The sequence below is a fragment of the Rhinopithecus roxellana genome, chromosome 10 (assembly GCF_007565055.1).
Source record: "Rhinopithecus roxellana isolate Shanxi Qingling chromosome 10, ASM756505v1, whole genome shotgun sequence".
Classification (NCBI taxonomy): Eukaryota; Metazoa; Chordata; class Mammalia; order Primates; family Cercopithecidae; genus Rhinopithecus; species Rhinopithecus roxellana.
Window position 1 is genome coordinate 17,111,691 of NC_044558.1, and position 23,517 is coordinate 17,135,207.

At 38.7% G+C, this 23,517-nt stretch overlaps 1 protein-coding gene across 2 annotated transcripts in view; it reads left to right on the plus strand.

Moving 5' to 3' along the window:
• The window catches only part of DERA (deoxyribose-phosphate aldolase), a 128,343-nt gene extending 105,922 nt beyond the window's left edge, over positions 1 to 22,421 (plus strand). Inside the window, exons 7-9 of one of the 2 annotated variants that reach the window (XM_030939547.1) lie at positions 17,724 to 17,836; positions 21,363 to 21,512; positions 21,820 to 22,421. In XM_030939547.1, the coding sequence (XP_030795407.1) occupies positions 17,724 to 17,836; positions 21,363 to 21,512; positions 21,820 to 21,876 (320 nt within the window). In that variant the 3' untranslated portion in view covers positions 21,877 to 22,421. The other variant, XM_030939546.1, reaches the window with a different exon arrangement.
• The last annotated feature ends 1,096 nt before the right edge of the window (positions 22,422 to 23,517 follow it).

The following is a 23,517-nucleotide window of genomic DNA, read 5'->3' on the forward strand; positions in this document are numbered from 1 at the left end:
AACGAATCATGAGGACAATGCAAAAATACATAGTACATTTCTTTAATGAACTGGAAAATGTTCATCTTGTTCTATTTAGTAATGAGTTGCTGAATAGTCATTAAATCCACTAGAGAATAGAGCTAGATGGATTTTGAAGACTGTCTTGAGTTTGTGGTAATCTATTAGAATTAAAATTTCATCTTCTATTTTTATCAACAGCTGATTAGAAGTCATTCTGTTTGACCAAATTGATTAGAAGACCATATACAAGGGCAGCTGTTGTTTAATGAAAGTTTTTAATGAAACTGTACCATGGAGACTTGTAATTACAGGCCTTAGAAAAGCTTTGAGTTGCCTTAGACCACAAAAATAGTATTGTGCTAAAGATTTCAAATTAGGAAAATAAAAATTACGATTTAATATAATAGTATAGATTTATTATTAATTTTAATTTCAACTAATCACAGTTGAATATTAGTCTACTTAATGTGTTACTTTTGACTTTTTCAGCCCTTTCATCTCTTAGTTTAGTCATTTAGATGAAATTGTGGGCACTGATGAAAGAACATTTATAGGGATAGCTATTGTAATTTGAGATATTTTCTCATAAGGTTTTTTCCCCCAAGCTGAGCAGAGGTAAGCTTGGCTAATGTTAGATTTACGTGAGCTCTGAAGAGAGTCTGTAGTGCTGTGTGGTGTTGGTAATTCAAAATATAGCATTTATTTCTCTAAGGTAATTTTGTTTTAGCAGAAGGGCAAAGGAAGCAATATTAAAATGAGAAGTAAAACAAAAGTGTGTCCTACTTAGTCCCATTGGAAAATCCATTTTTCTTTTGACAGTAGTAAAGTATTAATGTACTTTCTAAAATATTTTGTGTAATTAAAGCTAGATCTTATTCCTTTCTTAAAAAATAGCCAGTGTCTGCATGCCTGAACTATTTTTAGTATCTTGTGGTCTCTGGCTCTCAGTTGTCCTTTCTCAACACATCCAATACAGACACTAAATTTAGCATCTTAAGACTAGTGTCAGACCTCATGTTACCTAAAGGACAGAGCCCAATGTCTATAGGTTCAAAGCTGTCTATAATATTTTCCTAAGGGATATTTACAGTCACATCTTCTAAAACATACATTCATATATCTATGTATATGCCCATCCTCCCACCTCACCTCCAACACAGACTTCTTAAATGTGTTCATTCATTATTGTTTGTATGCCTTATACTTTCTTTGCTTTTGGTGTTTCTTCTTATGGTGGTGTTCTTCCACGTGTGCCCTCTCATCTTTAAATTTTGTCTCTCCTTCAAGCTCTGTAACACATTCCTTCTGTTCCACGAAGCCTTCCCGTATTATTCTAGCTAAAGTTATTTTTCTGATCCTTTGTAATTCTTATTGATCATAATACTTACTGGGCATATGATATAGTTTGGATTTTTGTCCCGTCCAACTCACATGTTGAAATGTGATTCCCAGTGTTAGAGGTGGGGCCTAGTGGGAGGGGATTGGATCATGGGGGTGGATCCTTCATGAATGGCTTTAGCACCATCCATTTTGGTGATGAGTGAGTTCTTGCTCTGAGTTCACGTGAGATCTGTTTTTTTAAAAGAGTGTGACACCTCCCCCCATCTCACTCCCACTCTCACCATCTGACATGCCTGCTGTCTTTGCTTTCTGCTGTGATTGTAAGCTTCCTAGGACCCTCACTAGGAGCAGATCCCAGCACCACACTTCCTGTACAGTCTGTAGAATTGTGAGCCAATTAAACCTCTTTTCTTTATAAATTACCCAGTGTATTAGTCCACAGGCTGTAGAGGAAGCACGGCTGGGAAGGCCTCAGGAAACTTTTAGTCATGGTGGCAAGGGAAGCAGGCATGTCTTTAATGACTGGAGCAGGAAGAAGAGAGAGCAGGGGAGGTGCTATACGCTTTGAAACAACCAGATCTCACAGTAACTCACTATCACGAGAACAGCACCAAAGGGGAAATCTACCCCCATGATCCAATCTCTTCCTACCAGAGACACCTGAACATTGGGGGGTTACAATTTGACATGAGATTTGGGCAGGGACACAGACTTAAACCATATCACTCAGCCTCAGATATTCCTTTGTAGCAATGCAAGAATGGACTAACACAGAAAACGGGTACCAGGAGTGGTGTGTTGCTATAAAGATAGCTGAAAATGTGGAAGCACCTTTGGGACTGGGTAATGGAGAGGTTGGAAGAGTTTGGAGGGCTCAGAAAAAGACAGGAATATAAGTTTGAAACTTATCAGAGACTGGTTAAATGGTGTGACAAAATGCTGGCAGAAATGTGGACAGTGAAGTCAAGGCTGAGGAGGTCTCAGATGGAAATGAAGAAGTTATTGAGAACTGGAGTGAAGGTCACCCCTGTTATGTCCTAGTAAAGAACTTGGCTGCATTATGTTCATGCCCTAGGGATCTGTGGAAATTTGACTTTAAGGATGATGAACTAGGGTATCTGGAGGAAGAAATTTCTAAGCAGCAAAGCATTCATGATGTGGCCTGGATACTTCTAACAGCCTACAGTCACATGCAGGAGCAAAGGAATGACTTACTGTGAAACCTTATATTTAAAAGGGAAGCAGAGTATAAAAGTTGGGAAAATTTGCAGCCTTTCCCTGTGGTAGAGAAGGAATTCAAGCTATGGAGCAACCACTGGCTAGAGAGATTAGCTTGACTAAAAGGGAGCCAAGTGCTCATATATAAGACAGTGGGGAAAAGCCTTGAAGGCATTTCAGAGGTCTTCAAAGCAGCCCCTGCCATCACAGGCCCAGAGGCCTAGGAGGAAAGAATGGTTTTAGGGGACAGGCCCAGAGCCCCACTGCCTTGCACAGCGTCAGGATGCTGCCACCAGAATCCTGGAAGCTCTAGCTCCAGCCTCCACTGAAAGGACAACTGATACAGCTCAGGCTGCTGCTGTGGAGGGTACAAGCTGTAAGCCTTGCTGGCTTCCATGTGATGTTAAGCCTGGAGGTGCATGGAGTGCAAGAGTGAAAGGGGTCTGGCAGCTTCCATGCAGATTTCAGAGGATGTGTCAGAAAGACTGGGTACCCAGGCAGGAATTCTCTACTAAGGCAGTGCTGAAGGGAAATGTAGGGTGGGAGCCCACACACACAGTCTCCACTGCAGCACTGTCTTAGTGGAATTGTGGGAAGGGGGCTGCCACTCTCCAAACCCCAGAATGGTAGAGCCACCAGCAGCTTGCAACTACCACATGGAAAAGCCACAGGGCAGAGCTTTCTAAGGCCTTAGGAGCCCACCCCTTTCACCAGTGTGCCCTGGATGCAAGACATGGAGTCAAAGGAGATTATTTTGGAGCTTTAAGATTTAATGACTGCCCTGCTGGTTGGGGCTTGCACGGGGCCTGTAGCCCCTCCCTCTCTTTTTTGGCTGATTTCTTCCTTTGGGAATAGTAATGTTTCCCCAGCGCCTGTGCCACCATTGTATCTTGGAAGTAAATAACTTGTTTTTGATCTCACAGGCTCATAGGTGGAGGGAACTCATCTCCAGATAAGACTTTGGGCTTTAGACTTTGGCATTTTTGAGCTAAGGCTGGAACAAGTTAAGACTTTGCAGAACTATTGACAGGGTATTATTGTGTTTTGCAATGTGAGAAGGACATGAGACTTGAGAGGCCAGATGCAGAACGATACAGTTTGGATGTTTGTCCCTTCCCAATCTCTTGTTAAAATGTAATCCCCAATGTTGGAGGCAGGGCCTGATGGAAGGTGTTTGGATCATGGTAGTAGAGCCCTCATGAATGTCTTAGCACCATCCCCTTGGTGATGAATGACTTCTCACAAGATCTGGTTGTTTAAAAAGAACGATCTCTCTCTCTTGCTCCTGCTCTTGCCATGTGACATGTGTGCTCCCTCTTTGCCTTCTGCCATGATCGTAGGCTTCCCAAGGCCCTTACCAGGAGCCAATCCTGATACCATACTTCTTGTACAGCCTGAAGAACTGTGAGCCAATTAAAGTTCTTTTCTTTATAAATTACCCAGCCTCTCAGATATTCCTTTATAGCAATGCAAGAATGGACTAACACAGCATATGTTCAGAACAGCTTAAGTACCAGATATATTCTTATTTCCACCCACACCTAATCTCTAGACAATAAAGGCTTGGCTTGATACTTAAGGACTTCCAGTTTCAGCTTTAACATATAAAGAGCTTGGAAGTTGTCACTCCTGTCCGTAGAGCAAGAAAAAGCAGAATTAACTGAAAATTAGTGACTTTTCTCAGACCCATCAAAGACCTGAGGTCACAAGGTGTAGGATATTTTATAATGATGAGGGGGTCATTTCTCCAAGAAGACGTAACAGTCCTAAATATGTATGCATCTAGCAACAGAGCATCCAAATATGGGTCAAAAATTTGATAGAACTGCAAGAAAGAAATAAACAAATCTACTATTGTAGCTGGAAACTTCAAAACTCCTCTTTTAGTCACTGATAGCCGAAGCAGGCAGAATAACAGCAAAGATATAGTTGACCTGAACAGCACTGTCACTCAATATGATCAAATTAACATTTATAGAAAACTTCATCCAACAACAGCAGAATACATATTCAAGTTCACATGGAACATTAACCAAGATAGACCACATTCTGGTTCATAAAACACACCTTAACAGATGTAAAAGTCTGAAAACCACACAAAGTATGTTATCAGACCACAATGAAACTAAACTAGAAATCAATAGCAGAAAGTTAGCTGAAAGATCCCCAAATGTTTGGAAATTAAACAACACACTCCTAAATAACATATGGGTCAAATAAGTCTCAAGAGAAATTTTAAAATACTTTGAACCAAATGAAAATAAAAATACACCACTAAAATTTGTAGGATGTTCCAGAAGCAGTGCTTAGAAAGAAATGTATGGCATTAGATGCATATATTAGAAAAGAATAATCTAAAGTCAATATGCAAGCTTTCATCTTAGGAGGGTAGAAAAAGAAGAGCAATTTAAGCCTAAAGCAAACAGGAGAAATAGAAAGGAGAACAGAAATGATGAAATTGAAAACAAAAACAACAGAGAATTTTTTTTTTTTTTAAATATCCTAAAAGCTACTTTTTTTGGGGGGGGGGGGTCATAACATTGGTAAACAGCTAGCTAGGCTAATCAAGATTAAAAGAGAAAAGACATAAATTACCCATATCGGAAATGAAAGAAGGGTCATCTCCTCTTCCCATGAATATTAAAAGAATAATAAAGGAATGTATGAACAGCTCCATTTTCACAAATTTGATAACTTAGGTGAAATGGATCAATCCTCAAAAGACATAAACAGCCAAAACTCACAAGGAAAAATAGATAGTCTGAATAGGTCTTTATCTATTAAAGAAATTATTTACATTAAATTTAATTTCTTTTATAAAATAATGAATGTGACTTTTACATAAATTATACATCTATTTACACATTTATGTAAATATATAAAATAATTATATGATAAAAATTATTTAAAAATTTAACAGATTACTAAAAACTATTTATAACCTTCCAAAAGAAAGCACCAACTCTAGATGGCTTCATTGGTGAATTCTGCCAAACATTTAAAGAAGATATAATACCAGTCTTCCACAATCTTTTCCAGAAAATAGAAGAGAAATAGAAAGGAGAAATAGAAATAGAAAGAATGAGTGAGACCATTACTCATTCTGTGAGACCATTACTCCAAAACCAGATAAAGACATTGCCAGAAAGAAAACCTATAGATGAACATCTTTAATGAACATAGATACAAAAATCCTTAACAAAATATTAACAAAATGAGTCCAACAATGTATAAAAAGAATTATATGCCACAACCAAGTGGGATTTATTCCAAGTATGCAAGTCTGGTTCTCAACATAATATAATCCATATCAGTAAGCCAAAGAAGAAAACTCATATGATCATATCAATTGATACTGAAAAGGCATCTGACAAATTCCAACACCCATTTATAAGAAAGACTCAGCAAACTAGAAATAGAGGGAAATATCTTCAACTTAATAAAGAACATCTGCAAGCAAACCTCAGCCAACATACTTAATATTGAGAAACTGCATGCTTTCCTGCTAAGATCCTTCTGAGGACAAGGCACGGATATTCTCTCTTACCACTGCTATTCAACATTGTACTGGAAGTCCTAGCTAGACAAGAAAAGGAAATAAGATGTGTGCAGATCAGGAAGTTTGGTAGGCTAATAATGAGTCCTGAAGATAGGTTCACATCCTAATCCCTGAAACCTTTGTGAATGTTACCTTCTTTGGAAAAAAGAGCTATTGCAGGTGTGATTGATTTAAAGGTCTTGTGGTGAAATGATCATTCTGGATTATCCAGATGGGCCCTAGATGGCATCATGACAAGTGTAAAAATAAAGACACAGAGGGAGGTTACACTTATAAACAAAAGGCTATATGAAGACAAAAGCAGAAATTGGAGTGATGCGGCTGAGAAATGGTGAAAGCCATTAGAAGAAGCAGGGACAGATTCTCCCTAGAGTATCCACAGAGAGTATGGCTCTGATGGCACTTTTATTTTGGACTTCTGGCCTCCAGAATGGTGAGAGAATACATTTCTCTTGTTTTGAGCCACCAGGTTTGTGATCACTTCTTACAACAACCATAAGAAACTGGTATGAGAAGAAAGATATAAAACTGTCTTTGTTTGCAAACAATATGATTGTAGAAAATCCCCCCAAATCAACAAACTCCTGAAATTGCTAAATGAGTTTTCCAAGGTTACACAATACAAGGTTAATATGCAAAATTCCATTGCCTTCCTGTCTACCAGCAATATACAGTTGGAATTTGAAATTTAGAAAACTATTTGCAAAAGCATCCGGTATCCATGGATTCCACATATTTACAGATATGTGTATATAAATGGGTTAATATGCACATATATTTCCCTGTGCCATCAACTGAGAGAGCTAAAAGCAAGAACACTAGGGCAGCAATGAGCACAACTAGCACCCATATAGTAGTTTCCAATACCATTCTGCAGTAAAAGGAGCCAGGGCTCGTTGAAGAAACGACTTATACCAGAACTGATGCAGAAAACACACAAGACAAGCCCTGAGCATCTTGTAGTCTCAGAAAGTAAGTGCTTAAAAGACACAAAAATCCACATGATGCAAAGGGATACAGGAAGCAACTGAAAGAGTTCCCAGTGGCCAAAGCTGGAACTGTGTGTACAGTAAAGTAAATAAAGTAGTGTGGGATTATAACCCAAGTGTACAATAAATATCTTCAAGTCTATACTGATATTAAGTAAATTATTGTACATTTTAAAGTGGAGAAGGCACAAATCTTTCCATATAAAAAATTCCAGGCCGCAGGGTCCAAGATGGCTGAATAGGAACAGCTCCAGTCTACAGCTCCCAGCGTGAGCGACACAGAAGATGGGTGATTTCTGGGTTTCCAAGTGAGGTACTGGGTTCATCTCACGGGGGCTTGTTGGACAGTGGGTGCAGCCCATGGAGTGTGAGCTGAAGCAGGAAGGGGCATCACCTCACCTGGGAAGCGCAAAGGGTCAGAGAATTTTCTTTCCTAGCTAAGGGAAGCCGTGACAGATGGTACCTGGAAAATCGGGACACTCCCACCTTAATACTGTGCTTTTCTAACAGTCTTAGCAAACGGCACACCAGGACATTATATCCCATGCCTGGCTTGGAGGGTCCCACGCCCATGGAGCCTTGCTCACTGCTAACACAGCAGTCCGAGATCGAACTGCAAGGCAGCAGCAAGGCTGGGGGAGGGGCATCCACCATTGCTGAGGCTTGAGTAGGTAAACAAAGCGGCCAGGAAGCTCAAACTGGGTGGAGCCCACTGCAGCTTAAGGAGGCCTGCCTGCATCTGTAGACTCTACCTCTGGGGGCAAGGCATAGCTGAACAAAAGGCAGCAGAAACTTCTGCAGACTTAAACATCCCTGTCTGACAGCTTTTTTAGTGGTTCTCCCAGCATGGAGTTTGAAATCTGAGAACGGACAGACTGCCTTCTCAAGTGGGTCCCTGACCCTCGAGTAGCCTACCTGGGAGACACCTCCCATAGGGGCCGACTGACACCTCATACAGCCGGGTGCACCTCTGAGACGAAGCTTCCAGAGGAAGGATCAGGCAGCAACATTTGCTGTTTTGCAGTATTTGCTGTTCTGCAGCCTCCGCTGGTGATACCCAGACAAACAGGGTCTGGAGTGGACCTCCAGCAAACTCCAACAGACCTGTAGCTGAGGGTCCTGACTGTTAGAAGGAAAACTAACAAACATAAAGGACATCCACACCAAAACCCTATCTCTAGGTCACCATCATCAAAGACCAAAGGTAGATAAAACCACAAAGATGGGGAGAAACCAGAGCAGAAAAGCTGAAAATTCCAAAAATCAGAGCGCCTCTTCTCCTCCAAAGGAATGCAGCTCCTCGCCAGCAACGGAACAAAGCTGGACGGAGAATGACTTTGACGAGTTGACAGAAGTAGGCCTCAGAAGATCAGTAATGACAAACTTCTTTGAGCTAAAGGAGGATGTTTGAACCCAGAGCGAAGAAACTAAAAACGCTGAAAAAAGATCAGATGAATGGCTAACTAGAATAAACACCATAGAGAAGAACTTAAATGACCTGATGGAGCTGAAAACCATGGCACGAGAACTGTGTGACACATGCACAAGCTTCAGTAGCCGATTCAATCAAGTGGAAGAAAGGGTATCAGTGATTGAAGATCAAAGGAATGAAATGAAGCGAGAAGAGAAGTTTAGAGAAGGAAGAGTAAAAAGAAACAAAGTCTCCAAGAAATATGGGACTACGTGAAAAGACCAAATCTACGTCTGATTGGTGTACCTGAAAGTGATGGGGAGAATGGAACCAAGTTGGAAAACACTCTTCAGGATATTATCTAGTTGAACTTCTCCAACCTAGCAAGACAGGCCAACATTCAAATTCAGGAAATACAGAGAATGCCACAAAGTTGCTCAAGAAGAGCAACTCCAAGACACATAATTGTCAGATTCACCAAAGTTGAAATGAAGAAAAAAATGTTAAGGGCAGCCAGAGAGAAAGGTCAGGTTACCCACAAAGGGAAGCCCATCAGACTAACAGTGGATGTCTTGGTAGAAATTCTACAAGCCAGAAGAGAGTGGGGGCCAATATTCAACATTCTTAAAGAAAAGAATTTTCAACCCAGAATTTCATATCCAGCCAAACTAAGGTTCATAAGTGAAGGAGAAATAAAATCCTTTACAGACAAGCAAATGCTGAGAGATTTTGTCATCACCAGGCCTGCCTTACAAGAGTTTCTGAAAGAAGCCCTAAACATGGAAAGGAACAACTGGTATGAGCCACTGCAAAAACATGCCAAATTATAAAGACCATCAATGCTAGGAAGAAACTGTACCAACTAATGAGCAAAATAACCAACTGACATCATAATGACAGTATCAAATTCACACATAACAATATTAACCTTAAATGTAAATGGGCTAAATACCCCAATTAAAAGACACAGACTGGCAAATTGGATAAAGAATCAAGATCCATCAGTGTGCTGTTGGATTCAGGAGACCCATCTCATGTGCAGAGACAAACATAGGCTCAAAATAAAGGGATAGAGGAAGATCCACCAAGCAAATGGTAAAAAAAAAAAAAAAAAAAAAAAACAGGGCTTGCAATCCTAGTCTCTGATAAAACAGACTTTAAACAAACAAAGATCAAAAGAGACAAAGAAGGCCACTACATAATGATAAAGGGATCAGTTCAACAAGAAGAGCTAACTATCCTAAATATATATGCACCCAATACAGGAGCACCCAGATTCATAAAGCAAGTCCTTAGAGACCTACAAAGAGACTTAGACTCCCACACAGTAATAATGGGAGTCTTTAACACCCCACTGTCAACATTAGACAGATCAATGAGACAGAAAGTTAACAAGGATATCCAGGAATTGAACTCAGCTCTGCAGCAAGCAGACCTAATAGACATCTATAGAACTCTCCACCCCAAAATCAACAGAATATACATTTTTCTCAGCACCACATCACATTTATTACAAAATTGACCACATAGTTGGAAGTAAAGCACTCCTCAGGAAATGTAAAAGAACAGAAACTATAACAAACTCTCTGCCAGACCACAGTGCAATCAAATTAGAACTCAGCATTAAGAAACTCACTCATAAGCGCACAACTACATGGAAACTGAACAACCTGCTCCTGAATGACTACTGGCTACATAACGAAATGAAGGCAGAAATAAACATGCTCTTTGAAACCAATGAGAACAAAGACACAACGTACCAGAATCTCTGGGGCACATTTAAAGCAATGTGTAGAGGGAAATTTATGGCACTAAATGCCCACAAGAGAAAGCAGGAAAGAACTAAAATCGACATTAAAATTAAAAGAACTAGAGAAGCAAGAGCACACACATTCAAAAGCTAGTAGAAGGCAAGAAATAACTAAGATCAGAGCAGAACTGAAGAAGATAGAGACACATAAAACCCCTTCAAAAAATCATTAAATCCAGGATCTGGTTTTTTGAAAAGATCAACAAAATTGATAGACTGCTAGCAAGACTAATAATGAAGAAAAGAGAGAAGAATCAAATGGACACAATAAAAAATGATAAAGGGGATATCACCACCGATCCCACACAAATACAAACTACCATCAGAGAATACTGTAAACAACTCTATGCAAATAAACTAGAAAATCTAGAAGAAATGGGTAAATTCCTGGACACATACACCTTCCCAAGACTAAGCCCGGAGGACGTTGAATCCCTGAATAGACCAATAACAGGCTGTGAAATTGAGGCAATAATTAATATTCTACCAACCAAAAAAAGTCCAGGACCAGATGGATTCACAGCTGAATTCTACCAGAGGTACAAAGAGGACTTGGCACCGTTCCTTTTGAAACTGTTCCAATCAATAGACAAAGAGGGAATCCTCCCTAACTCATTTTATGAGGCCAGTATCTCCTGATACCAAAGCCTGGCAGAGATACAACAACAAAAGAGAATTTTAGACCAATGTCCCTGATGAACATTGATGCAAAAATCTCAATAAAATACTGGCAAACCGAATCCATCAGCACATCAAAAGCTTATCCACCATGATCAAGTGGGCTTCATCCTTGGGATGCAAGTCTGGTTCAACATATGCAAATCAATAAACATAATCCATATAAACAGAACCAAAGACAAAAACCACATGATTATCTCAATAGATGCAGAAAAGCCCTTTGATAAAATTCAACAGCCTTTCATGTTAAAAACTGTCAGTAAACTAGGTATTAATGGGATGTATCTCAACAAGAGCTATTTATGACAAACTCACAACCAATACCATACTGATTGGGCAAAAAACTGGAAGCATTCCCTTTGAAAATTGGCACAAGACAGGGATGACCTCTTTCACCGCTCCTATTCAACATAGTATTGGAAGTTCTGGCCAGGGCAGTCAGGCAGGAGAAAGAAAGAAAGGATGTTCAATTAGGAAAAGAGGAAGTCAGATTGTCCCTGTTTGCAGATGACATGATTGTGTATTTAGAAAACCCCATCGTCTCAGCCCCAAATGTCCTTAAGCTGATAAGCAACTTCAGCAAAGTCTCAGGATACAAAATCAATGTGCAAAAATCACAAGCATTCTTATACACCAATAACAAACAGAGATCCAAATCATGAGTGAACTCCCAGTTCACAGTTGTTTCAGAGAATAAAATACCTAGGAATCCGACTTAACAAGGGATATATAGGACCTCTTCAAGGAGAACTACAAACCACTGCTCAGCGAAATAAAAGAGGACACAAACAAATGGAAGAACCTTCCATGCTTATGGATGGGAAGAATCAATATTGTGAAAATGGCCATACTGCCCAAGGTAATCTATAGATCCAATGCCATCCCCATCAAGCTACCAATGACTTTCTTCACGGAGTTGGAAAAAACTACTTTAAAGTTCACATGGAACCAAAAAAGAGCCCACATTGCCAAGCAATCCTAAGCCAAAGAACAAAGCTGGAGGCATCATGCTACCTGACTTCAAACAATACTACAAGGCTACAGTAACCAAAACAGCATGGTACTGGTACCAAAACAGAGATATACACCAATGGAACAGAACAGAGCCCTCAGAAATACCACACATCTACAACTATCTGATCTTTGACAAACCTGACAAAAACAAGCAATGGAAAAAGGATTCCCAGTTTATTAAATGTTGATGGGAAAACTGGCTAGCCATATGTAGAAAGCTGAAACTGGATCCCTTCCTTACACCTTTTACAAAAATTAATTCAAGATGGATTAAGGACTTAAATGTTAGACCTAAAACCATAAAAACCCTGAAGAAAACCTACGCAATTCCATTCAGGACATAGGCATGGGCAAGGACTTTGTGACTAAAGCACCAAAAGCAATGGCAACAAAAGCCAAAATTGACAAGTGGGATCTAATTAAACTAAAGAGCTTCTGCACAGCAAAAGAAACTACCATCAGAGTGAACAGGCAACCTACAGAATGGGAGAAAATTTTTGCAATCTACTCATCTGACAAAGGGCATCAAAGAACTTAAACAAATTTACAAGAAAAAATTAACCCCATCAAAAAGTGGGCAGACACTTCTCAGAAGAAGACATTTATGCAGCCAGCAGACTTATGAAAAAATGCTCATCCTCACTGGTCATCAGAGAAATGCAAACCGAAACCTCAAGGAGATACCATCACATACCAGTTAGAATGGTGATCATTAAAAAGTCAGGAAACAACAGGTGCTGGAGAGGCTGTGGAGAAATAGGAACAGTTTTACACTGTTGGTGGGACTGTAAACTAGTTCAACTATTGTGGAAGACAGTGTGGCGATTCCTCAAGGATTTAGAACTAGAAATACTATTTGACCCAGCCATCCCATTACTGGGTATATACCCAAAGGATTATAAATCGTGCTGCTATGAAGACACATGCACACGTATGTTTATTGCGGCACTATTCACAATAGCAAAGACTTGGAACCAACTCAAATGTCCATCAATGATAGACTGAATTAAGAAAATGTGGCACATGTACAGCATGGAATAGTATGCAGCCATAAAAAAGGATGAGTTCATGTCCTTTGTAGGGACATGGATGAAGCTGGAAACCATTATTCTGAGCAAACTATCAGAAGGACAGAAAGCCAAACACCACATATTCTCACTCATAGGTGGGAATTGAACAATGAGAACACTTGGACACAGGGTGGGGAACATCACACACCAGGACCTTTCATAGGGTGGGGGATGTGGGAGCGGGGAGGGATAACATTAGGAGAAATACCTAATGTAAATGACAAGTTAATGGTTGTAGCACACCCACATGGCACATGTATACCTATGTAACAAACCTGCACACTGTGCACATGTACCCTAGAACTTAAAGTATCAAAAAAAAAGCTTGCCCTGGAATCTCATACCTCAGCATAAAGCATAAAATTTTTATCCATCTTTATGTCAGAACAAAAGTTTGCATCAGCTGTTGATAACACCAGTGAAAAAATATGATTAATAATAATTGCTTAAATTGTATCCGTGAAAGGTAAATGCACCTGATAGCAATAACTTATGCATACCCTTACTGAATGTGTGTCCCAAGCGAGGGAGTTTGGGAGTGGCCAGCCCAGAAATTATTCCTTTGTTTATGAAGAACATCTGAGCCCCTGGCCTGAACCATGGAAGTGAAACACAGGCTGTACATGAGATTGAGGCCCTAAGTTTTATGTTAAATGGTCAAGGTTGCCAGGTGGAGGTCATTAGGGGAAGGTCTTCAGTGAAAATGCTATATAAACTGCATGCTGTTTGTAAGTAGTTGCAGTTTTCCTGCGCTGCCCAGTGCCACTGGGCCATGTGGTTATGTTGTCCAGCCCACCAACACTGGACTTTCTCTTCTGTGCATAAGCCCTTAATAGAACCCCATATCTCCTTTGCTGAAAAAAAAAAATTCCAAGTAATTTATGTAGCCAAGCCCCCCTCGAGGAGGTGGATTATGACTTCCCACTCCTTAAGTATGGGATACCCATAATGACTTCTTTTCAAAGAGTACAGTTGAAATGGGAAAAAAATATAAGCTTTACAGTGGAGATACCGGGCCAACACTAACCACCTCAGCCAAGTGCTCATGGTCAACACCAACAGTGGTAAATCATGGTGCCAGTATGTGCCCTTGACATAATATGATGAACATAGCAGTTTCCCTCTGTGGTCTTCCCAAACCCATAACCTCAGTCCAGTGATGAGAAAAACATTTAACAAATCCCATTTGAGGGACATTCTACAAAACACTTTGTGGAATATAAAATACTGACCAGTACTTTCAGAACTGTCAAGATCATCAAAATAAAATAAGAAGAAGCTAAGAAACTATCACAGCCAAGAGGAATCTGTGGAGACATGACAAATGTAGTATGCTAGATGGGATTGGTTATTGAGTCATGCTAAAGAAATCTAAATGAAGTGTGGACTTTGGTTAATAATATATCAGCATTGGTTCCTTAATTGTTACAAAATGTACCGTAATTATGTAAGATAGCAATAATAGGGAAAACTGGGTGTCGGGTATTTGGAAACTGTATTATTGCTGTAATTTTTCTGTATATTGAAATTTGTTCTAAAACTAAAAGATTATTTAAAAATAAACTATTTTGTTCTGAGCCAACAGTCCAGTTTTGTTACTGGGACTGGAATGAAACACAAAATTATTTTCCCTTCTTCATTAGTCAGTTAAAGGTGGAAAATACTGTAGTTTTCTTTTTCTTGGTAGCTGTCTCCATCCATCTAGAAATTATTGAGCTCCTCCTGTGTGTCATGTTCTGAGGATACAGAATAATATAAGAAAGATGCAGCACCTGCCCCTAAACGTTAGACATGCAAATAATGTATGGGCCACTGTAGCTACTGCTGGGTTACTGTTGCTGCCATAGTAGATCTTCTGCTTTGCTCTCCTAAATATATTAGGAGAGAGTCTCTACTCCACCCTTCTGAAGGAGTTTGGCTCTTTTGATTAACTTTAGATGGTGTAGTTTTAAGAGATCATGCCTTGTTTTTAGATGTCCAAAGGTAGCCTTGTTTTTTTTTTTTTTTTTTTAATTATTATTATTTTTTTAGACAGAGTCTCACTCTGTTGCCCAGGAGTGCAGTAGTGCAATCTCGGCTCACTGCAACCTCCACCTCCTGGGTTCAAGCAATTCTCCTGCCTCAGCCTCCCAAGTAGCTGGGACTACAGGCACCTGCCACCATGCCCAGCTAATTTTTTGTGTGTTTTTAGTAGAGACGAGGTTTCACAATGTTGGCCAGGCTGGTCTTGAACTTCTGACCTTGTGATCCGTCAGCCTCGGCCTCCCAAAGTGCTGGGATTACAGTTGTGAGCCACCACCACCAGCCAGTAGCCTTGGTCTTCTGTCTTAATCTTCTCTTCCAATATGCTTAACATAATTTAGGTGATATCCATTATTATACCCAAAAGCCTTCTAGTGAATCAAAAGATGCCACATATTAGAAAAACACATCTTGATATCATTATGGATTCTTTGGGGATGTTTCCCTCACCTTCTTACATCTATGTGTTGGCTTTAATCTCTTCTTTTTGATTGTCTTATTTCTGATGTTGTAGGCATCAGGCATCAGTTCTATAGTCTGTTCATCCATGCATTTATTCATGAACTTAGTATATGCCTAGCTCAAGGCCTTTACACTTTGTTTTCCTGCGTGTAATGCTGTATCCCCACATTTCCTTCATTCAGTCTCTATTTGGATTTCATTAGTTAGAGATGCTTTTATGATAACTCTTTAAATATAGCTGCCCCTCACCAACTCCACCACTCTCTGTCTCGTTACATTGTATTACATTTCTCCATAGAACTTATCTCCACTTGACATTTTCTTTCTTGTCTTTCTCTTCTAGAACACCTGCTCACAAAGGCAGGAACTTTTTGTTCATTGGTTGGTCTATTCCCAGCATCTTTAGAGCAGAGTATGGCACATGGTAGTACTCAGTAAATATTTGTTGAGCAAATGCATGCATGGTAGTCATGTCTCCAATTTCAGGCAGCCTACAGACCCAAAGAAATGAAGGCTTCCAGTGACCTGCTCTGATGCATCGGTGTCCATGGAATTTGTACAGATTGCAGTCCTACCTAAATCCTTGCTTCATTTCTGTTTGTATAATAATTGAAAGTTTTCAGAGTGCTTTCGCATAGATTGTCCCTTTTGATGCTTTGTGTAATCCTATGAAGCAAGTAGGAATTTCTTAGACGTATCGTACAAATGAGGAATTTGTAAGGGGATGGAATTTCAAAGGTAACTATGAGAGCCAGAGCTAGAAACCAGATCTCGTGACTTCTAGCTCATCTGGTGATTACACGGGGTTCACGTTTCATCTCCACCCGTGTCTACATTGGTTTTGAGGGCAAGGTCTTGAATTTTCTGTTTTTATATTTTTCCATATGCCTTATACACAGTGTGCTTAATAAATAAAGGTGTATTTCTTTGGGCCTTTTGGCCACTTCCACTTTTATCTTTGACTTTGTTAATGGACTTTGGGAGGATCTTAGAGACTTGTTTTAGGTATGGTGCCATGGATTCCATAGGTTAGGGCCATGAATTTGCATACAAATCACTTAGGAATGTTGGTTATTAGATTCTGATTTAGTTGATCTGGTGTAGTGCCTGAGAGTATGCATATTTAACAGCCTCTGGTAATGCCCATGCTGCTGGTAATGCCCATGCTGCTGGTACATCTTCCACACTGACTATTTCAGGGCTTTGTAACACGTGAAAGATGTATTCTTTGTTTGACTGTCTGACTGTGTGAACCTAGGTAAGTTTATTGGAGACACTGTGATGGATTGTTTCGGCTAGATTACTTTGGTTAAAATCCTACCTTTCCATTTACTGTGTGATCTCAGGTAAGTTACTTAACTTTTCTGAGACTCAATTTCCTCTTTAAAAGTAGAGATCGTATTACTATGATCTCTATTTTTAGCTCATATAGGTATTGACTGAATTAATATTTGTAAAGCACCTAGATTCATAATGCATGGCACTTGATGAATCTTAACTACTGTGATCATTTCTTTGTCTCCTTGTATTATTCTGTTAAACTATATTAATAGGTTTAAGATACATTTGAAGGAAGGAAGTTGCTTAAGATATTTGCAAGGTTTAAGATATTTGCATGGTGTCTTTCATGGAAATGCTAATCTCGGAAGACAGTTCTTTCATTAATGAACAATGCAATAGAAATCAGCTAATGGTGATTCTTCTTGAGCTGTCACAACTGTATACTGTGTACTTTTCATTAAGCATGAGCAAATTAGGAGAAAATGAGTAGGCACTCCAGTTTTGTAGTAAAATGTTATGATGTATAATAGTAAGCATAGGGCATAAAATTGTTCTTCTTCATCTCAGTTATGTATTAAATGAACCAACTTGATTTTAATTGACATTGTGGAAATACGGAGGCAAGAGTATCAGAGGTCACAGAATATATTTCGTGCCTAATATAGTGATGGTAAGGGGGAAAAAGTATGGACATAATTATTTTAAAGGGAGATTTTGGTTCTAGTTTTTCCAATAATTAATGAAAAAGGACATTGGATTTCTTCAGGAAAAAATTTACACAACTCATTTATCCCACTGACTCAAAAGTGTAAAAAAAAAAAAAAAATCTTTAGTTAACATGGAGTTTTTCTTCTTTTTGTTTTAGGATCAGATTTTATTAAGACCTCTACTGGAAAAGAAACAGTAAATGCCACCTTCCCAGTAGCTATAGTAATGCTACGGGCCATTAGAGATTTCTTCTGGAAAACTGGAAACAAGGTATATTATTGCCAGCAAATCTTTCTTCAGAGTAAAGATAATGTTATTTATAATACTAGTTACAGCCACAATAACTGTCTTTATATGGAGAAACTGTGAATGAATTACCTTTGTTAAGATAAATGTTTAATTTACCTTTCATTATAAAAGAACACATTGATGGAGAAAAATTGTGATTAACAGAAAGTGAGTTGTGAGTGTGGGAGTGAGTATGTGTGATCAAGATGTAAACTCACTTTATGTCCTTTTGTTAACCGAAGACAATTTTGTCACTGACAAGAGATTCCTAAATGGGTTCTTTAACGAACTAATTCTGCTGCAACACAGAGGCTTTCTCACAAGGCGTTGGCCAGTGAAAACAGGTTAATGCAGAAATTAAACTTCCTTGAGGAATGGAAAGAATTTCAGAGTAACATTTATTGAATGATAAGCTGTGGTGGTGATATGAAAAGTATGCAATATAATGGGAAATAATCTTTTCCTGTCATTATTGAAGGACACACATAAATTGGTTTTTCTGTTGGGAAACCCCCGGTCCAGAAAAACTTATTACTTTTAATAATATGAGGTGAAGAGAAAATTCTCGAGGAGATGAACTTATTAAACAAAATAATGAAATGCTGTGAAACAGCAGGGAAAAGGTAGCTAGACGTTATATAGCTCTTGAATTAAATATCAATTTTTGCGTTGTATGGCAGTTGGATGTGCTCTTTGGAAGACTGTTAAGCTGAGGAGGATGTATACTAGCTTTTGTCAGCTTTTCGAAAAATAATACATATTTTTTGAAACATATGAAGTTAAAAGGAAAAATGCGTATGAGGTGCTTTTTTAAAAATGAGTTTGGATTTTCCTTTTCATCTCAAGTTACTTGTTTAGCTGCAAATTATCTCAAAGGATTTTTTTTACATGATTGGAGAGAAAGGTTGTGTGTGTGTGTGTGTCTGTGTTTAATGACACTTTCCCTTCCTGAGAGGCATCTTTTAAATCTAGTCTCTTGATTTCTTCCGAATAGAAACCCAAAAAAGACCTTTAATCCTTTGTCCATTGGATGTGATGACTTTATATGTAAGTGTAGCTTCAGTTTATTTTGGAATAGGTGATTTTTTTTTTAACACACTAGTTTATGAGAGGAAATAAACTCCTTCCAGAATTTTCTCACTTAGAATAACTTCACATCTTAATTATGAATAGGATAAATATCATTGTGATCTACATGAGAAAGCTGACCCAACTTGAATAACCTCTACCTGGTAGACTTTCTGCAATTATCCAAATAAGTTAAAAGATTTTTTTGTTTAAATAAGCTGTAAAAATGATAAATCTATCTTTGGTCCTCAGTTGAAACTACCACCACTCATTTGATTGTGATTCTCATTCTTAGCCAAAGAACATCAAACCACATATGAAACTTTTCATACTTATAGATGCCTGGGCCCCCATCCCTGATGGTTTTGGGTCTGGCGTAGTCCTCAGGCAGCTGTTTGCGTTAAGTTCCATTGCCAGGGTTCAAACTTGCCACTGGGGACCCAATCCAGTTTTGTTCTCAACAAACATTTATTGGGTAGTTAACCATTTGCGATGTTAACCTGTGTTAAATGCTGGAATGGATAAATGAGTACGTCCCTTCTCAGGAGAGCTCTTAGACAACAAGCAAAGAATGTTAATGAAATTTTTAAGTGCTCAGTGTTCCAGGCCAGAGTACAGAGGGAGGGACACTTTGTTGTCTTTCAGTCCTTTCTTTTTAATTGTATTGATTCTTTCCCTTGGTAATAAATAAGTCCATCCTAGTTTTATTAACACAAAGACAGGTACAGGCCAAATTGTATTCATTTAATCATATTTGATTTCAAACAAAGAGATTCTGTGTATGTGTTTGCAAATCAGGTGCAGCCTTTCGGGTTGTTGACAAGTTGCTTGCGCAGCCCTTAGACTATAAAGTTTCTACGTCATTGATTTAAGGGTGTTTTCAAATGAGATAGGCCACCTTCCAGACCATGATTAGTGTCACTCCTGAGAAGCAGAGGTTTAATATTTCATAACTGATTTCATTGCAGATTTATGTTTTCCATATTCTTTCTCTTAAAAAAAAAAAAAAGGATAAACTTATGTTAGAACCTCTCTGGAAACAGACTTGCTGACACAAACTGAACTGTATAGAAAATCTATAAGAAGCACTGCCTAATTGACAAAAATGCTCCTATGATTAACATGTACGCTAATATCAATTAATTGATTTTTTTGGCTTCTTCTCAACAAATAACCTCATCCTACTTAACCCGCCTACTACCTTACAGAGTCATAGCTTGGGCTCCAGAGTAACAGCAGATACCTTTGGAATCCCTGCACTGCTACTGCTTAGTTGTGTGATGTTGTGTAATTGAGGCAGGGAAACCAGTTAAAAGACTTTTACTGATACTTCCTGTGAGAACTGATAAGTGAGAGTATAGCAGAAAGTGTGCATATGGGGGATAAGGAAAGTAAGGAGGTAGAATTGGTGGTGTGGCCAGGGAATGGTGGAGTTTGGGTTAAACTGGAAGGTTTCCTGCTTGGGTAGATAATAGACTATATTCATTTAATGTCTCCCTTCTCTAGCATTCTGTTAGCAGTCATCTGCTGGGGCAACCAGTCATAGCCCTGAGTGATAAAATGTGAGAGATTTAGTACTCGGGCTCTGAAGTGTTGTTCTGACCACTAACATCTATAGATTCCCGACTGTACTGGATAGCCAGGTTCCCGAAACATGTAAATCCAGATTATCAGAGTTTTATTATATATGGAACATATCTTTCATTTCCTAGTGGATCCAGGGACATCATTTATGAATATTAGATATTGACTGAATTGGGCTGTGTTATGGTCAACCCTTAAAGACTACTGGAGTATGAGGAGCTCCCCACGGTGTTTTCCTACTACCCTTATGTGACTGGTCTGCCAGCTTTTTAGCATTGTGTGTGCCTGCAACTTAGAACAAAAATCCCTGCAGTTAAATTGATTAAAACAACTGTCAACTTTCCTTGCTGTATTGCCGCCAGTTTGGTTAGGGTAACCTTGCAGCCTTGCTGATTCTGTCCTTTGATTTTAAATGCGTGTGTCTTTTGAACCTCAAGATGAAGGCTGAGAAGTGACTCTACAGGCTTACTTGTAGAAATGTAGAATGAGTGGGCTTTTGTGATCTGTCTTCCTATGTATTGACACCTTCCTTGTTTATTCCAGGTTCACAGCTATAGTCTAGATGGTTGAGGTTTATGACTTTCCAGTAAGTGAAATGTTAATGAGGGTTACTAACCCTCAGTAGTATCTCTTCAGAAGCAGTGACATTCTTCCAAAAATCTTGGGAAAGTTGTTCCGTAGTATGAATGGGCATGAGTCACTGATCTAAGCCCTTTCACCGGATGAAGTGAAAAGATTTTTTTTTTCCAACAAAAGAGGGAGAGACAGAGAATAAACACTGTGATAAACATATTATTATTTTTAAAAGAAATCCAGTAACAATAAAGATTGTTCTATTCTCTGACTTCCCATTTAGATAGGCTTTAAACCAGCAGGAGGCATCCGCAGTGCAAAGGATTCCCTTGCTTGGCTCTCTCTTGTAAAGGAGGAGCTTGGAAATGAGTGGCTGAAGCCAGAACTCTTTCGTATAGGTGCCAGTACTCTGCTCTCGGACATTGAGAGGCAGGTGAGTAATAATCTCTGTCTTTGGAATAAATTGACACGTGTTTTTGAGAAAGGAATTGAAAAGTCAAATTGAGAAGTGGAGATAAAAACTCATCTGATTGACCTCATCCTACCCAATCCTCTACCTTTTCTTCCAAGCAAACCTCCATCACAAGTGAGTAGGGTGGAGATTCTGCCGAAGCGCATACTAGTGAGGCTTTATAATGAAATGTTCATTAAAACTATTCATTATTATTTGATAGTATAACTATTAACTGATGTGTATAATTATAGAATGATTGTTAATTAAACTCTGCTTTTCCTCACAGATTTACCATCATGTGACTGGAAGATATGCAGCTTATCATGATCTTCCAATGTCTTAAATTAGTCACCAGTTCCAGAAAAGTTCTTTAGGACAACGTTTAAAAATTATTTTTCTACACAATTGCTAAAATTATTTAATTAAAAAATTGGGTAATAGGTAACTGGCATTCCTCTCCTTAAAATTTCTACCGAACTTAAAGAATGGAATGGAAAAACCAAACTCATCCACATGTGGTACTCATTTCAGGCACATCTGAAATGATCTTAATTACTAGAAGATCTGCACTATTAACTTTGTGAAGGGTTTCTCCTAAAAACTCTTAAGTAAAATGTTTATGGTAGCTTTGACAACATCAAATTCTAAGGGGGAAAAAAACAATATTAAACTGCCCAAGCAGTGTGCTCTAGCAAAGGAAAATGCAACATCCTGCAAGTGCTGCTGTAACGACTTCAGGAGTCACTGATTCAGCACTAATTTCCTGCCGTGAAAACTCATCTTTCGTTTTTGCAATGGGTATGTGCTTTTATTAATTGTCGTGCTGATGAACTTTCTGGCATTGTTATATACAACTATGAATATCATTAAAGTTTTTTAAATAATAAAGTTCCTATAGTTTATTTTTTTTAAAAAACTTAAAAGTATTACAATACATAATGAAAAAGTAATACATGAAACATAAAAAGAGATTTGATCAGTGAGTCTCTGAATCTCTCTAGTTGATTCCTTGGGTATGTATCTGTAAAACACGCTAGTACATTATTAATGAATGCAACTTATGTATGTATTCTGAAACTCCTCAAATTTTCTGGTACAGTGAATGGAGGAAAACAGTAGATATTAACAGTACTTGCTATGTAATAAGCTTTACATGTATCAATTTATTTAACTCTGATTTAATCCTTGTAATAGTAAGGTAAATACAGTAAGGGGTTTGATCCTTATAGCAGTAAGTACTGATGTAATCATCCTTTTATACAGACAGGGAACTGAGGAACAAAGAATTTAAGCAACATGCCAAAGGTTGCTCAAAATTAGCAGAGTTAAAAATCAATCCCAAGCAGAAAGGCTCCTCCCAAGTGCATGCAGTCACCCCCAGGTCTCCCTTTCCTCCGGTACACATAGTCGGGTGTACATAAACAGAGCTCCCCATCAGCTGAGGGGACGGTAATCTGCCTCGTGCTGTCTGGTTTTTCTGTTCTCTGTCTGTCCCAGCCTCGCTGTTCTAGAGATTCTGCTTGCTAGCACCTCTACCTCGTTACAGAATGTGTTTCTTTAAATGGTGATTTTCATCAGGAGAGTCTTTTTCTTCCCTGAATGGCTCTCCAGTTGCTCATAAGCAAAAACCTGGACTGGAAGTCAGTTTTGGTTTCATCTTCTCACCTGCTGAATTCTAGCCTGAACTCTCCCTCTTTCTTTGACTCCTTGGTCCAGTCAGTTCACATCTCTTGACCTCAGTTTCTTCATCTGTAAAGAAAATGGGTTGGGGCAGATGATGTCAAAGTTCTTTCAGACCTAAAATTATATTACCCTGAGGATAATTAGAACAAATTCAAGAAAATGTTTTATGGCTAAAAAGAGAAAACACTTTCGTACCAATCTAAATTAGAATTTGCCTCTCGGGAGACAATTTAGCAAGTCCCGCAGAGCACCTCTCTTAACTGTAAATGAAATGACTAAAATAAGAATAGAAAAGAAATTC